This window comes from Amblyomma maculatum, chromosome 6 (genome assembly GCF_055883805.1).
Source record: "Amblyomma maculatum isolate TAMU_Amacu chromosome 6, ASM5588380v1, whole genome shotgun sequence".
Lineage (NCBI taxonomy): Eukaryota > Metazoa > Arthropoda > Arachnida > Ixodida > Ixodidae > Amblyomma > Amblyomma maculatum.
The window spans coordinates 182,587,668-182,603,620 of NC_139349.1; the positions used below are offsets into that span (position 1 = coordinate 182,587,668).

General features: G+C 45.4%; 1 protein-coding gene across 2 annotated transcripts in view; it reads right to left on the bottom strand.

Annotated features, from left to right (window-relative positions):
- The window catches only part of LOC146187523 (transmembrane protein 161B-like), an 86,570-nt gene that overhangs the window by 30,359 nt on the left and 40,258 nt on the right, over window positions 1-15,953 (bottom strand). Inside the window, exons 7-9 of one of the 2 annotated variants that reach the window (XM_084607732.1) lie at window positions 11,961-12,104; window positions 10,799-10,909; window positions 8,358-8,589 (exon numbers count right to left, since the gene is read on the bottom strand). In XM_084607732.1, coding sequence (XP_084463858.1) covers window positions 8,358-8,589; window positions 10,799-10,909; window positions 11,961-12,104 — 487 coding nt within the window. The remainder of the gene's footprint in view (window positions 1-8,357; window positions 8,590-10,798; window positions 10,910-11,960; window positions 12,105-15,953) is intronic. The other variant, XM_084607733.1, reaches the window with a different exon arrangement.

Here is a 15,953-nt window from a genome sequence, read left to right on the forward strand (position 1 = left end):
TGTACTTCTGGCCATTTAGAATGATAGTCAACAAGCGTTATGGCAAATCTGCTGTTGTAAGCTGCATGCGCCAAAGGACCAACAATGTCTAGTCCAAGCTTCTGACATGGTTGCTCAGGCCATTCAACAGGTTGCAACGGTGCTGGTGATGTTTTGGCGGACTTATCTGCCTCCAGGCAGATGTGGCAGTTTTTTTTTTGCCAATTCCACTTGCTGATCCATTCGTGGCCACCAGAACCGCTCACACAGTCGCGTCTCCGAGCGCGTGATGTGTCTCGTGCACGGTGCTGACGATCTGAGCCGTGAGGGAGGATGGAACAACGATGCGCTCTGCATGCAGTAGCAAGTTGTCAACAACCGACAGTTCTTCCCGAATAGGGTAGAATGGTTTCGCCTCTTCTGGTATAGACTTCTTTGGCGGCCAGGAATTCAGCACGAATGACTTGACGGTTTCCAGGCAACCGTCGTCGAGGGCGGCCTGCCTGAACTTCTCCTTTGTCACACAGGCTGGCTCGATGAACGAGACGATTTCTTCTTCCTTAGCAATCTCTGCCTCCGAGATAGGTGCTGGCAGCCGAGAAAGTGCATCTGCTACAGTGTTTGTGGACCCCTTGCGGTATTCAACAGTGAAGTTGTAGCAAAGCAGTCGTGCACTCCAGCGTGCGCTTCGGAGTGGGCGTCTTTCATGTCCTTGGGATGACAGCAAGAACACCAGTGCTTGGTCGTCTGTTCGAATAGTGAAATGGCGACCCCAAAGGTATGTGTGCCATCGCTACATGCCCAAATACACGCTAGTGCTTCCCGTTCACCGACTGAATATTTCCTCTCCACAGGCGACAGTGTACGAGATGCGAAAGCGGCTGTGCGGAGCTCGTGGCCACTTTTCTGCTGCAGGACTGCTCCTAGTCCACAGTCGGACGCGTCGGTTGACACAATTACTGGAAGCGATGGATCGAACATCTGGAGGACTGTACTCGAGGAAAGCATTTCCTTAACTCTCCTGAAATTGCAGTCTGACTCAGCTGACCAAATGAACGGCTCATTTTTGCGAAGCAAGATTCTCATCGGCTTGACCACTTGTGCCAAGTGTGGAACAAGCTTGGAGTAATGTTCTACGAGACCCAGGAACGAATGAAGGGCGGCAACATCAGTTGGCACTGGCATGTTAACTATGGAATCTACCTTCTCTGGGAGTGGCGCGATACCACTTGCAGTGACCTTATGCCCTAGGAACTCAAGTTCTGGAACGTCAAAAAGGCATTTGTTGTTCAGTTTCAGGCCTGCGTTCTTGATCTTTTGCAGTACGGTCTTCAAGTTCAAGTTTGAAAGGTGCTCTTCTGCGGTCTTGCCAAAAATGATCACATCATCGATGTAGAACAACACTCCAGGGCAACGGTCGAGAATTGTCGCCATCATCTTCTGAAATGCCTCTCGGGCAGAAGCCAACCCGAAGCAAACTCTTTTAAAACGGAAAAGACCGTAATGAGTGATGAAAGCTGTCAGATCCCTGCTGTCAGGGTGCAAAAGAACCTGATGGCAAGCGGAAGCAAAGTCAAGTTTTGTGAATTGTGCAGCCCCTACCAAAGCATGAAGCAGCTCTTCTGTGTGGGGTAATGGGAAACTGTCTGGAACAATAGCTTTGTTCGGCTCTCAAAGGTCTACACATATCCTGATGCTACTATCTTTCTTGTCAACAACAATAGAAGACACCCATTCAGAAGCATCGATGTGCTCGATGATGTCAAGGCTCAGTAACCTCTGAAGCTCCTTTGATACTGGCGACCGGAGAGAATAAGGCAGAGGGCGAAGCTTGGAAGCTACAGGCTGCACGCCTTGCCACGTCTTGATGCGATGGATGAACCCATTAGCAAGACCCAACTCTGGACAAAAAAGCGAACTGAACTCGTCTGCTAAGGCTGGCGGCAGATGTTTGTTGCGGGGCTGCGCGCTTGACGGTGTGGAAAGGGACCGGGATAGCGGGTCATTGACAGTAGACAGCGGAGCAACGGACGTGTGCAAGCAATTAAGAGCAGAACCCTCAATGCGAAGATCCAAGGCTTGAATGCCGTCAAGACCGATCAGAAAAGTTCCTCGGTGAACAACATAAAAGCATAGTGAAGCTGTGCGGCCTCTAAACTGAACGTCTGCCTGGAAACAACCTAGCACGGAAATCGGCCGTTGAGAGTAGTCAAACAGAGTGCAGAGCAGGCAATAGTGGAACGCTCTGAAAATATAGACTGTATTCTTGCTCCAACAGAATTGATACAGACGACCCTGAATCGACAAGAAATGTCAAAGTGACATTCGCGACTTGCACTTGAATATGAATTCCGCGACGCATGGAACGTTGCAAAGTCAAAACTTGCTCAGCACTGCTAGATGACAAAACATCTTCATGTCATTCAACTTCACGAACTCGGCCTTGCATTTGAGTTCGTTTGCGGTTGCATACTTTTTGAAAGTGGCCCTTGAGACCGCAAAATGAACAAGTCTTCCCATGCGCTGGGCACTGCGGTGCTGATGCAAAGTGGTCCTGCATCGGAAACACTGTGTTGAACCCGGGGTAGCTAGTCCGTTCTCGGTTCCGCTCAAGGGAGCGGTTCCGCTGAGGAGCCGCTCCTCGTTAACTTCTGCTGAAAGCGAGCTGCTAGATGCGCATTTCTTTTTTTCAAAAGACTCGAGGATGGTTTACGACGCTGGTTCCTGCATGTAATGTCTGATAAACACGCTGGCCGCCCCCAAACATGCAAAAGAATAGCCTTGCGTTGCTGTGGCTTGAATGCAGTGGCTCCGGATGCCACCAAGTACACGCTGAACATCTGCTCCCATGGCAATGACGGACGGCCGGGCGTCGGAAGGAAGAACGGTGGCAGAGCAAGCCCGGTGAAGTTCATGGCGGCGGTTCCGGATGGTGCGGCAGGGTTGGGGTAGGTAGGAGTAGGTTCATCCCATCCTCGTCGCCAATGTGGTGTTTTCGAAGGTGGAAGCCGAGTCCAGCATCCCGAACGAACACAACCCGTTTATTCACGCATAGACACATATATATAACGAAAACAGAAACGCCCCCTGGGGAATAAAGAAATCAAACCGAAAACGAAACTGAATATAACAACAAGCTTCCAAACTTCCTCGTTTAATTCTTCACATTAGCCACATATTGTCGCCGTCACTGAAACGTGGCTGTATGGTGGTATATTAGACTCGGATATAACCCCTCTGGGGTTCGTTGTAATTAGGGCAGACAGGCAGCAGGGTAAAAGAGGGCTCATTTCATTAGGTCTAGCTTGAAATTCGCTGAAATTTCTGCTCCTACCGAAACAGAGTCAACTTGGTGCAAGCTCTACACTGCAATGAACTAGTGAATCTGTCTTTGAAACAGATAGTAGATAAGTAAGAACACTGGGCCTGATGTTTTTAAGCTCTTCTCTCTTCGCAGGAATATCCAATCACAACGCTGTTTTATTTAACATTTCCGGATTTTAATGAGCGCATCTAAAAGGCTCATTTGTAATGTTTGAAACTCTCAGTCAATCTGGTGATTCAATGACAACCTTTTTTTCAAAAACACTGTTAAGTTTTGTATTCAGAACTTTGTTCCGTTAAAGACTAGAAAACAAAATCTTAATTTGCCGTGGATAACAAGGGACGTACTGCACCTCTCTCATCGTGTTTCTAGATTACATGTTTCCAAGCGCAACGGCGATCCTTTGCTCACTGCCCTCTTCAATGATACTAAAGAACTGCGTGTTAGGATTAACAGGGCAAAATATTTTTTCTATAGAAATACATTGCAATGTTTAATGAAAAGCAATCGCAGAAAATTCTGGGCATCCATAATACCAAAGAGCACTAGTCCAAATACCTTCATTATTGATGATGAGCTGTCTTTGATTCATTAACCATAGCAACTGGTTTCAATGCATATTTTCAATCTGTCTTTTCAAAAGACAGTTTAGAGGTGAATAGTTTTGCTAGCAACACAGAATGTTCCATTGATGATGTCTCAATAACCTAAACACGAAGAAGAGCTGTGGCCCAGATGACATCCCTAACACATTTTTACACCGTTATTCTCTTTGGACTAGCCGTTATCTGACTACAGTCGAACCCAAATATATCGAACTAGGAGGGGATCGCGAAATAGTTTGATATATCGATAATTCGATATAATGAAATCGGCTTGTGACGGCACTTACGATGCTAAAAAAACAATACCGTATTTGTCGCGTAATCAACCAACTCGCATAATGAACCCACCCTCCACTTTTGCACCGAGAATTTGAAAAAAAAAAAAAAAATGCGTTAAGGCCAGCTCGCTCACATTCAAGCGATCTCAGAGACGAGCAGCAGCGACAGAGTGAAAAATTTCAAACTTGCTGGAACTGCGTCCCTCTCGCTGCTTGAGCCACCGCGGCAGCTCAAAACAAGGTTTCCGCATCACCGTGGCAGAAATCGCGAGCGTTTTCGCTTGCATGTCCATGGCGCGCATCACTCCGTTTCAGTCATCTCATCCACAGCTCATTTCTTGGCAGCGTGCCAAGATGCTGCGCAGCGATAACGTCGCAGCGCGTTTATCTTTTGATAGCTCCTGCGGTGGCAGGGAGCGAACTTGGCAGAGTGCCCGTGATAGCTTGATTGCACAAGCCTGGTTCGATTTATCACGCCGCGCTTGGGGTGGGTGTCATGACCGCAGCAGCTGATCGCATGCTTTCGTTGATTCATACATGCAAGAATAAACGACTCCCGCAAGGAAAACAAACAAACAAAAAAAAACAACTGCCGAATTTCTTAACGTCCGAACAGCACAACGATAAGAAAGGATGACTCGCAAACAAAAACAAAGAAAAACAAAGCTGCCGCTTTTTAACGTCCGCAGGCGCCATAGAGGGTTCGCAACACACGCTGGAGAAAGCGTCCGACGCCTGTCTGAAAACGGGCTGAGCTGGCTTGGCGCATGCGTAGCGCGTGCTGAAGGAGAGAGATAGCTCGGCAAAAGGATGGGCACACCCACGCACATGGCTCGCAAACGTCATGTGTTGGCGCACGGGAAACGATAACGGCAGATGCGCGCGCCTTCGGGGAATAGGCGCGGCGCTGCCCAGACCAGCCGTCGCCGAACTGTCCCCTCTCATTCCTTCCGCGCGTGGCGTTAAAACGTCACGCGGCAAACGGCCAAGGGTGATGTGATCGTCTTTGGGGAAGGCACACTTTCCAGTGTGTGGTGCGGAGTTCGATATATCGAACGACCGGTGAAATTAAGTTCGATATATGACGCGGCTTTCCTATACTTTAACATGGGATATTCAAGGGGATATTCCGTGAGTTCGATATAACCAAAATTCGATATATCCGAGTTCAATATACCCGGTTCGACTGTATCATCTTCCAGAAATCGCTATCATCTGCCACTGTTCCCGATTCCTGAAAACTCGCAAAAATTATTCCATTGTTTAAATCCGGAAGTCTCCAGATATTATCCAACTATCGCCCAATATCCTTAACTTCGCAGTCATGTAAGTTACTTGAACACATAATTCATAAGCACATTTCAGAATTTCTTGAAGCTAACAACATTTTGTGTAAATATCAGCATGGTTTTTGGCACAGGTTTAGCACCATTTCTCAACTTGTTGAATTTGCACATGACATTGCTAGTTCCCTTTATATCTGCTCTCAGATTGACACTTTATTTAACTATCTATCTAAAGCCTTCGATACGGTTCTTCACACTAAACTTCTTTGTAATCTGAATGCAATACTTACAACCCCTCACTAGTAAATTGGATATCAAGTTTTCTTTCTTATCAAAAGCAATATGTCACTTTCAACTCGTGTTCATCTGAAACTGCTGACGTATCATCTGGCGTGCCACAAGGATCTGTGCTGGGGCCACTGCTATTCTTATTATACATCAATGATTTGCCACAAAATATTTTTTATAAAATATGCTTGTATGCAGATGATTGTGTAGTGTACGGATCAATTAACTCACCTGATGATCACGAGCGACTGAATGCGTCATTTTCGTCATTCTGCTCATGGTGCGAAACATGGCAAATGCAAATAAATTTTCATAAATCTGTCTGCATGTCATTCAGTAACAGAGCAGCCACATTACCTTACTGTTATTCATTCAATGGCGAATATTTGAAACGGCTGTCTGAATACAAATATTTAGGTGTTCTTTTTATCTAATTTGTCGTGGTCAAAACACTTTAACACAATATGCAACAATGCATTGCGAAGGCTGGGGTACTGAAATGGTCTCTTTCTGTTGCCCCTCAAGAAACTAAACTGGTTACTTACAAAGCTCTAATCCGTCCACTTTTCCAGTCAATAATTTGGAATCATCATAAACAAACCGACATCAATAAGCTTGAGTCAGTACAAAGGAAATCAGTGCGGTTTATATGCTGAAGGTATGATAGGAACTTCTCTCCATCATCTGCTATTCCTGACCTGAATCTTTCTCTGTTGAATACTCATCGCCACAAGGAGTGTTTAAAGTATTTCTACAATATTGTTCATTCATCCCGTTTTGCACTATTCATGAATGCCTACAGTTTTCAAAGCCTTCATCTACGAGGAACTACCAATAATTGAATGTGTCGCCTATTTATGCACGCACAGACGCTTTAAAATTTAGCTTCTTCCCTCGTGTCATTGAGAGCTGGAATTCTCTGCCCGGTGATGTCCGCTTGTTGCTATTAGAACACTTTCTGAGCATTGTTGGAAATTCCTGATTATGTTGTATATTGTTATGCTGTATGACTTTGGCTGTTGATAGTTTGCTGCTAACTCCTGACTCTACCGCTAACTCATTGTACTGTTTGCTTGCTGCTGACAGTTGATTAAGCTGTACTTTTCCCCACTCCTGCAATAGCCCCTGACGGGGCTGCAGTATATGTAAATAAATAAAAAAATACATAAATAAAACAGGAAAGGAATCTAAATGAATGGTGCAAAAGTAGGTTTAAACTGCACAGAGATAGCTACATTTTTAAGCTATATCCCCTTCCGCGCTGTTGGCCCATTAGAGAAACACGATCGCCGCGTTGCAAAAAGTCCTCGTGCTCGAGTAACAAATGCAGCATGTTTGTATGGAATTTACCAAACCAGCAACTACAACTGCCGCACCATCACTCTTGAAACTGCCAGATTACTCCCAAGAGCAAATAAAAAAAAAAGCCATCCTTGTCTAGTTTATTCGCATCATTTCCACAGCTGCGGAGAACCCCCGCTGCCAGGTATTGCTTGCTGCACGCAACTGTTGGGTGGGACCTAACATGCCGCCAGGAGGGCAAAACGGCAGCGCGGGGTGGTACAAAGGGTGTCCTCACCCTGAAAGCGGAGGCGAAAGACATCGAGGCACCCTAATGAGCTGTGGATGCAACGGCCAAAACGGGGGGACGCGACTAAAGGCTGTTTCACATGTAAGCGAAACACTTGCGATTTCTGCTGCAACAATGCAAAACCTGTTTTAAGCTGTCGCGGCGGCTCGAGTGCCGCAGTTCCAACAAGTTTGAAATTTTTCGCTCTGTCGCTGCCGCTTGTCGTTGATTGTTCACACAATTATTTGAACCGACCTCAAAGCTTTCTTTTCTTTCTTTCTTTTTTTTTTTTTTATCAAATTTTCCGGGGCAAAAGTGGACGGCAGGTTCATTATGCGAGTGGGTTAATTACACGACAAATATGGTATCATTTTTCACGATCGCAAGCGGCGTCTCTAGCCAATTTCTGTATATCGAATTATCGATATATCGAACTATTTCGCAATATCCAGGTTCGACTGTCAATTTTATTCACATTCATTCTGTGCGTGCATGGGCTAAGGGGTTGGACGAACATACTATCATGCAGCGCATGAATATAACCATGGTACGCCTTCGCCCTCCCCACGCAGTCTCCTGCCTTTCCACCCAGCTATGACCTTTCCTACAACCGAACGTGGCTTCAACTTTGGTAACACCCATGTAAATGTTTAGGTTTCTCTCCACAAAGCCTCGGTGTTTCTTGGAGGCAAACTCACCACAGAATCAACCCTTGCTCAGTGTATGAACATTTGGAACTCTTCTTGCTCCAGCCACAAGTTAGAGGAGCAACATCAGCAGATTCACGGTACAGGAGTGCTGCAAATGCCTTTATCAATGCATAACCTGTTTTTGCATAATAATAATAATTTTACGCATGTGCTGTGCCTCTGTATATTTTACAAATTTTCCATCATCGTGATACCATTTCTGTATTGCCGCTTCAAGTGCACTTCAGGCCCATTTAGCATCAGGATAGGCTCAAAAGCACACCTCTATGCTGCTTCACATGACCTTTACACTGTCTACAGAGCAACTATTCCTCACCCTCCGCTGCAGCTCGATGTTGGTGATGCTTCCAGCCTCCCTGCGCAGATCGGCCATCTTGTCAGGTGCCAGGTTGAGATAGGATTGCAGGTAGCGGGGCATCAGACACAGCCGCACCACCACCACGGCCAGCACCAGCACAATGCGGCTCGTCTCAAACACCTCCCCGCTCATCCTGCACCACACCTCCTTTTCTCGTTGTTGTGCCATTTCACACAGTTGAAACCTCCTTCTGCTGGGACAGTCATGCGATAAGTTGTGCATGCATAGCACAGCTTCAAAAGCTCCATCTGCAACTTCATTATGCCAGCGCTCACCCTCCTCAAACTGCACAACATCACTGATTCGAACACGTCCCAGCATGGCAGGACAACATATTACGAATACAATGCTTCACAGAGCCAGTCTTGAAACATTTTACTGAATCCAAAATCTATGAGCATAAGCTACGCCATCGACAGAAAAGACTGGTAAATTTCAATGCTTTTCCATGGTGTTGCATCGTTTACGGAGTTCTCAAAGCAACTCATGGCTGTTGTAGTGGAGGGGTACATTAACAGTAAACGCATTGCTTTCCATCGAAATGGAGCCGCCGTAACCACTGAGCCAATGCGAGAGATTTCAAATCACCAAGGCCATGGTTGTATCAAAGCACAACTGAGACAACAGGCAAGAAAGACAGAGGACGACTTAAATACTAAAAGATGAATACATGATCATATCAATAGCACGTGCACGAGCGAGAATTCATATTACAAAGGTACAGGTCTTCTTACATGTCAAGAAATGCAAGAATTACATGTTGAGAATTGCCACGGATGGCATACTGACACAATCACTCCCACACTTGTTGATGTGATAAGCCTCAACCAGCGCCCATGCAAGCGTGTCAGACACAAGACACTGGTTCTTCGGAGACTAGCATTGCATTTTAGCACATCTTTTTTATTTTTACCCCTATCTTCTTTTGCACATTCATTAATGTGCGCCGGTCTGTGAGACTCAGTACCAGTTTGTGAGGACAAAGTATGCTCCCATAGCCGCTCGTTAATACACCGACCTGACTGCCCAATGTATACTTTCCCACATTTCAATGCCACAAACAGATTCCGATGCTTAATAGAGCCTCAGGAAGGGCTGAAAAAACCACAGGCCCGATTATGGACCACTTTATGCTGATAATCACTGGTTTTACTTTCTCAGCCACCATTGTCATTTAGTTTTGAGCAAAGCTTTGGCACTAAATGAAGCTTCTTGATCTGATCGTAAAAGCTATCTTGCGCTATCAAGGCACATGAATCATATGGTACTGGCCCTTTCAGTGCGCAACAAGTTTAAAAGTAAAACCCTGGGTGAGTTGTCTCAAGTTAGTAAGGATATCCCCCATGATCTGTATATAGGCCATCGATGACTGTTTTTTCAAAACAATAAAAAAATCTTCCACATATTCTTAGCACATTACTTGCTTCATGCACCTGAGAAAATGCTGTCAACAGCAGCGAGATAAATATGGCACAGCACTGGAGCGACGCACGACCCAAAACAGATTCCATTTTTTTTTTTTATGTATTCTTGACCTCTAAAGGTAATACTGGTCAAACACAAATAAAACTCTAAAATTTTAGTGTCAAGAAGTTGTCAACAAACATATATGGCTTTAATTTGGAAAGACACCAGGCTGTTAGTAGTTGAAATGTGGGAAAGTATACATTGGGCAGTCAGGCCGGTGTATTAACGAGTGGCTATGGGAGCATACTTTGCCCTTACGGACCGGTACTGGGACTCAACTACTGGCACACATTAACAAATGTGGAAAAGAAAATAGGGGTAAGAATAAAAAGATATCTTAAAGTGCAATGCTAGTCTCCAAGAAACCAGTGTCTTGTGTCTGACACGCTTGCTCAGGAGGTGGTTGAGGCTTATTACATCCAGAAGTGTGGGAGTGATTGTGTCAGCACGCCATCCGTGGCAATTTATAACAAAGAGATTGCATTTCTTGACATGTGAGAAGATGAGATGAGCTACTTGTGCCTTTCTGCTATGACTTCTTGCCCGTGCATGTGCTATTGGTATGACCATGTATTCATCTTTTAGTGTTTAAGTCATCCAAATAAATCTGTTGCAAGTAGCGCCCTGTCCTGTCTTTCTTGCCTGTTGCGCTTATTACTGCAATCAAAGCAAATACTTGTTTCAAGCACGACAGAGAGAGAAACACTGAGGAAAACTGAAAATGAGCATGGATGCAAGCCGCAAATATTTGGCCGCCCGCTAGTGCCTGCCTCCTCGATGCTCAAATCATGTCCTTGAGTGCAGTACGCTTTCTCCGCTATGCTCACCAGTATGTGTCCGCCACTGCATTGCCTCATGTTGCCATGCAAAAATCTCATCCACAAGTGGAAATAAAAAAGAGCAATTAAACATTGGGAAAGAAAGACACTCACGGGTGGTTTCCCCTCATGAAGGAGCACTGGGTGAAGTAGTCGCGCGCCAGGGGCTTCACCCACAGCAGCACCACAAAGAGGGGTGACACAAAGCTCAGGTGCAGCACCAGCCTGCACCAGAGAAGGTGGCACTTCTTCACTGACTTCTCTGCAGACAGACTGCTCACACTCCTCGTGCTTGCATCGAGTTCTATTTTCAACCACTCATTAATTACTGTACCCACAAAAAACACATCATGAACTTACTCCTATGTTGGCCTGAAAAAAATTCCCTCGTGTGATAAACATGCTTTTCATGCACTTTGGTTGGCCTCAAAGGGTTTCTCTGCCAGTTAGAATTCCTGTTCAATGGAGTGAACTCTCGTTATGCTCTCTTTGAACATAATTGTAGGTGCTATAGGAATTGGAATATGAGATTACATTCTCAAATGCAGAACCATGCTGAATAGTGCTTTGCTTTTCAAACTTCAAAGTTTAAAAAGCTAAGCTGTACCAAAAGATGGATTTAATTCAACCAGCAAAATTCTTACTCCATTTTTACTGCTTTAATTTTTTTCTGAATGCTTAAACCTGCATAATCAATGCAACCCTGCAGATTTTTCAGGGAAAAAAATGCTTTTGAAAATATGAGTAGAAATGAACCTCAACAAGAGTTGTTGTCGGGCTAGTTGGCTTGAATCATGTAATGCCATTAAGGCTATGCGCAAAAAAGACAACACAAAAAACAGAGGCAACGCTCGCTCATTTGCGCTCGTCCTGTCGTTGCCTCTGTTTTTTGTGTTGTCTTTTTTGTGCATAGCCTTAATGGCATTACATGAGTAGAAATGCAATACAATTTTACAACTTATGCTTTTAGGCTAACCAATCTTATTAAATGACCTATTTTATTTCTGGAACTCCCGATTTCTGTATTGTAGTGCACATATACTTTGTACATTTGTCTCTACGAGGTTTCTTTTTTATCTTGTTGCATTATCTAGTCTGATATTGTAGCAATGCTGCACTGGAGCTGAATGGCAGACCTGTTGGTAGCCGATTTAAAAAAAAAAAAATAATTCAAGCAAGAAACAGCTGGAAGGGACATTAGGAAAAGTAGACAGATTTTCGTTTTAGTCATGCACACTCTTTGGTGCTACTATATGTATTCCAAGTATTGAGATACCTGAGCAGATGCTGCCCCTCACAGTACTTGAAGGCGTCCCAGTGCATGCGGGCGTAGCGGAGGCCGGGGAACGTGAAGAACGCGCCCACCAGTCCACACCACACGGCCAGGCAGAACTTGAACATGAGCTGCGACGCAGGCCCACTGAGGAAATGATGAGCATGTATGCTCCTGACAAATTGTTTCCTTGTTTTTCTTAATCGCTGCCCACCACCCTTTCCGTCATCAGTTACATTACAAAGTGAGCAATCCAATGAGTGGTTTTCACCCTTTCAACTGTTTCCATGTAAGGAGATGCTTGCAACTAGAAAAAGACAACTATGATGATATGCAGATAGTTCTGCACATGGAATGGACACAAAACTGGATTTTACATACTATGGTTTAGAGTGCTTTATAAGCAATAACATTATGGTAACATTTAAAGAGAACCATCTTGATAGAATGTGCTCTGGACTGCCTAGGATGTACCATATTCACTTGCGTATAACCCGCCCTAGCCCATAACCCCCACCCCTAACTTTGAACTCTGAGAAAGAAAAAAAAAAGTCCTTGCGTATAACCCGCATGTTTATCTGAAAGAAAACAAAAAAACAGTCGCTGCTTATCCTATTCTCCATCATCTCACTGCTACCATCCGAGGCTTCATCTCTCGAAGACGCAGTCATAACCATCCAAGCTGTTACTGATATTCTGAAGCTCACCAAGTCGTCCGGTATCGCGTTCCACGATGGCAGGGCAGCTGAATATTGTGCACGCATCACGTCGGTGTGAGGGCATAAAGACCGTCAGCCATCCACTGGGCATACAACTCCTTCACGTGTGCCTTGAACGTACACGTCGAGTGGATGTAGCATAGACATCATGCCGCCAGGTATCATAATCAGGTAGATGCCGGTCTCAGCGAGCCTTCACTGCGTCAGTGCAGTGGCTTCGGAAGGAATCCAGCACGAGCATCGATCGGCGTGCCAGCAAGGCACCTGGGCTTCATTCCCAGAATACTTGGATCCAGTCACCGACTAGGCCACTGTTCATCCAAGAAATTTCTTCTGCACGCACGATTCCTGGGGCCAGTGGTGTGCTAGGTAGAGTCTTGCGCTTGAATATTACATACAGGCGCAGTTTCGTCCCGTCAGCCAAAGTACATTACATCACTGTGCACACACTGTGCAGCGCATCTTGGCATTTCTGCCGGTCAGCACGCTGACTGATTCAGAACCCTTTTTTCCCATAGTCACGTCCATCGGCATCTCAAAGTACACTGGGGTCTGACCGGCCTTTCCTACCTGAGAAAGCAAATAGCTGTGCTCCTTCCCAAGTTTGATGACATATCGTTGAAAGCTCAATAATTTTTCCTTGGAAGCATCAGGAAGCTGCTGGCACAGTGTTGTTTGCCCTTGCACCGAAAATCCATCATCATCATCATTATCACACTGACTATACCCCCTTCAGGGCGAAGGCCTCTCCCATATCCCTCCAATTAGCCCGGTCCTGTGCGAGCTGCATCCATTTGACCCCTGTGAACTTCTTAACCTCATCCGCCCACCTAATTTTCTGCCGCCCCCTGCTACGCTTTCCTTCCCTTGGAATCCAATTTGTTGCCCTAAGCAACCATCAGTTATCCTTTCTTCACGTACATGTCCTGCCCATGCACATTTCTTCTTGATTTCGACTAGAATGTCAGTGACTTGAGTTATTTCTCGGACCCACTTTTCCTATCTTTTAACATCATCCCTACCATTTTTGTTTCCATAGCCCTCTGTGTTGTCCTCAACTTAAGTAGAACCGACTTAAATAAAACCGCCGGCAAATGTTTAATGATGATGATGATACCAGTGGCGACATCTTGTGGCGGCTTTGAGTACTAGGCGCTGCGCTCGTTCTTTGCTATGCGAACACGGAGAAAAATGATGCCGTCGCGGTGTTTGCTATCACTCATTATGCTGATATAGAAAAAAACATCCCTTGTTAGCGCTACTATTACTAGATTTTCTTGCGGATTCAGGTAGAACGAAAGGAAGAAGATGGTTTGCACGGTATAAAAAAGAAGAACCGAACAAGGGTAAGTAGGGTACGCCTCAGGTCGCAGATGAGCCAATGTTTCGACAAGTGGACTTGTCTTCGTTGGCTCATCTGCGACCTGAGGCGTACCCTACTTACCCTTATTCGGTTCTTCTTTTTTATAGAATTTGTTGCGTATTTCCTCAATAAGTGTTTTACAAGTTCCCATCAACTAGCAGTGCTCCACAAACCAGTTATACTTTATTTTGACAGCTGAAACACGGGAACCTCGTCGTAACGGAACTCGCGATGTAACGAAATTTTCGGCCGCAAGTAGGACTTCGTTATATCGAGGTTCAACTGTATATCTTCCAGCACATTCACGTACGGCTCATCTACCCCCTGTGGTGGCGTAAACGGTGGCGTAGGTGCAGCGGTGGCGTAGCGGTAGAACATCCGCCTCGCATGCAAGAGGACCGGGGTTCAAATCCCGGTGCCACGTAATTCTCCACCGGAAAAAAAAAATCCGTGTGTCGATAGAATTGCATTAACAGGTTTGGGGTGTGACCTGATGCCAGTGAACACCTCCGGCAACGCACTCCCTCACCAGAAGAGGAGTTGGCCACCCCGTTGCAGTAATTGGCCGCAACCTCTCATGATTGGGAGAGATTCTTTACACTCCGCTATCTTATGGGCGGAGCCATGACGTCAGGTTATTTCGCTGATGTCACAAAAAAAAAAAAAAAGAAAAGCAAGTGTGTGCCAAGCATAGAGGAAGAATTTTTTCTTCCACCATGGCGCCAAGAGACGGCCAGTGCGGCCAGTTCCGAGGATCGGTTTGATATGGCTGCGTGGTGTGCATGCGCTAACAAAACCGTGAAACCCATGTTACCCATGTGTGTGTGGTGGGTGACACGCCTCACATACGGTGCGAATACGGTGTCTCGGAAGAAAACCAGCTCAAGATGAAAACTACAGCTGCCGTGCAGTAATACGTTTCTTTGTTTCTCTCAGTAGACGGGCTAGGCGAATACTTATGCAAATTTTCTCTGAGCATCCTTCGCGTTTGTGCACTGCTTTGCAGTCTTCTTAGCACTTTAATTTTGTACCTTCACAACTTCGTAAATGACAGGTGAAGGAGTGGCTGTTTCACAGGATCATTGATTATTAAAGCCTACTAATGGAACTAGCCAACGCACGCAACGAGCGCTGGAAAATTATACGTGAAAAAAGAAAAAAAAAAAAAGAATTTCGATTAGCTTGTGTGTCAACGTTTGTAGCAAAACACTCATTGCAATGCACAGGTACTACGTGTCGGGGCGTTCTACATATTTGCGGCTAATTTTTCGAAAAAAAGTGTTGCAGTTGTGCTCACCTGCGGTGGTCGACAATAGAGAGATTTAGCATACGGTGATCTGCGATCCGCCAGCGTGGCCCTCTACCGCTCGTGGGCGGGGCGCACAAGCTGATTGGTTCCGATGCGGCAGGTCTATGTGCCGACATCCAGTATGTGGCGCCATCTGTCGGCGGCAAGGAGGGTCTGGGCATGCGCAGTGGAAAGCGCGGTGGCGGATCACGCTAACGGATCGCTGATCGCGGTAAGCTAAAACTCTCTAATAACTCAACCACCTAAATTAAAGCAGCCTATTGCTGTCTAGTCGCTACAAATAGCGTCAGGATAGGCATAGCAAAATGCATGTCACTGGTGTTTTATGTTCTTTTTTTTTTTTTTTTTTTTTCATTCTGTGATGTGTAGATGGGGAAGCATTTACTGACTTCAGCTGTGCATCAAGGAAATAAAGCAGTGTGGAGAGAAAAGGCAATGTATTCTTAATATCAGATTAAATTACAACATAACCTTCTGCAAAGAACACAAAAATACTGCTACAGTTGGTGTTTTGCTCCATGTATGCTACAGCAAATGGAAACTGATTCGCAGATAAAACGGCAGTCTTTTAATGGGTGGGTGCATACCAGGTTTTGACACACATA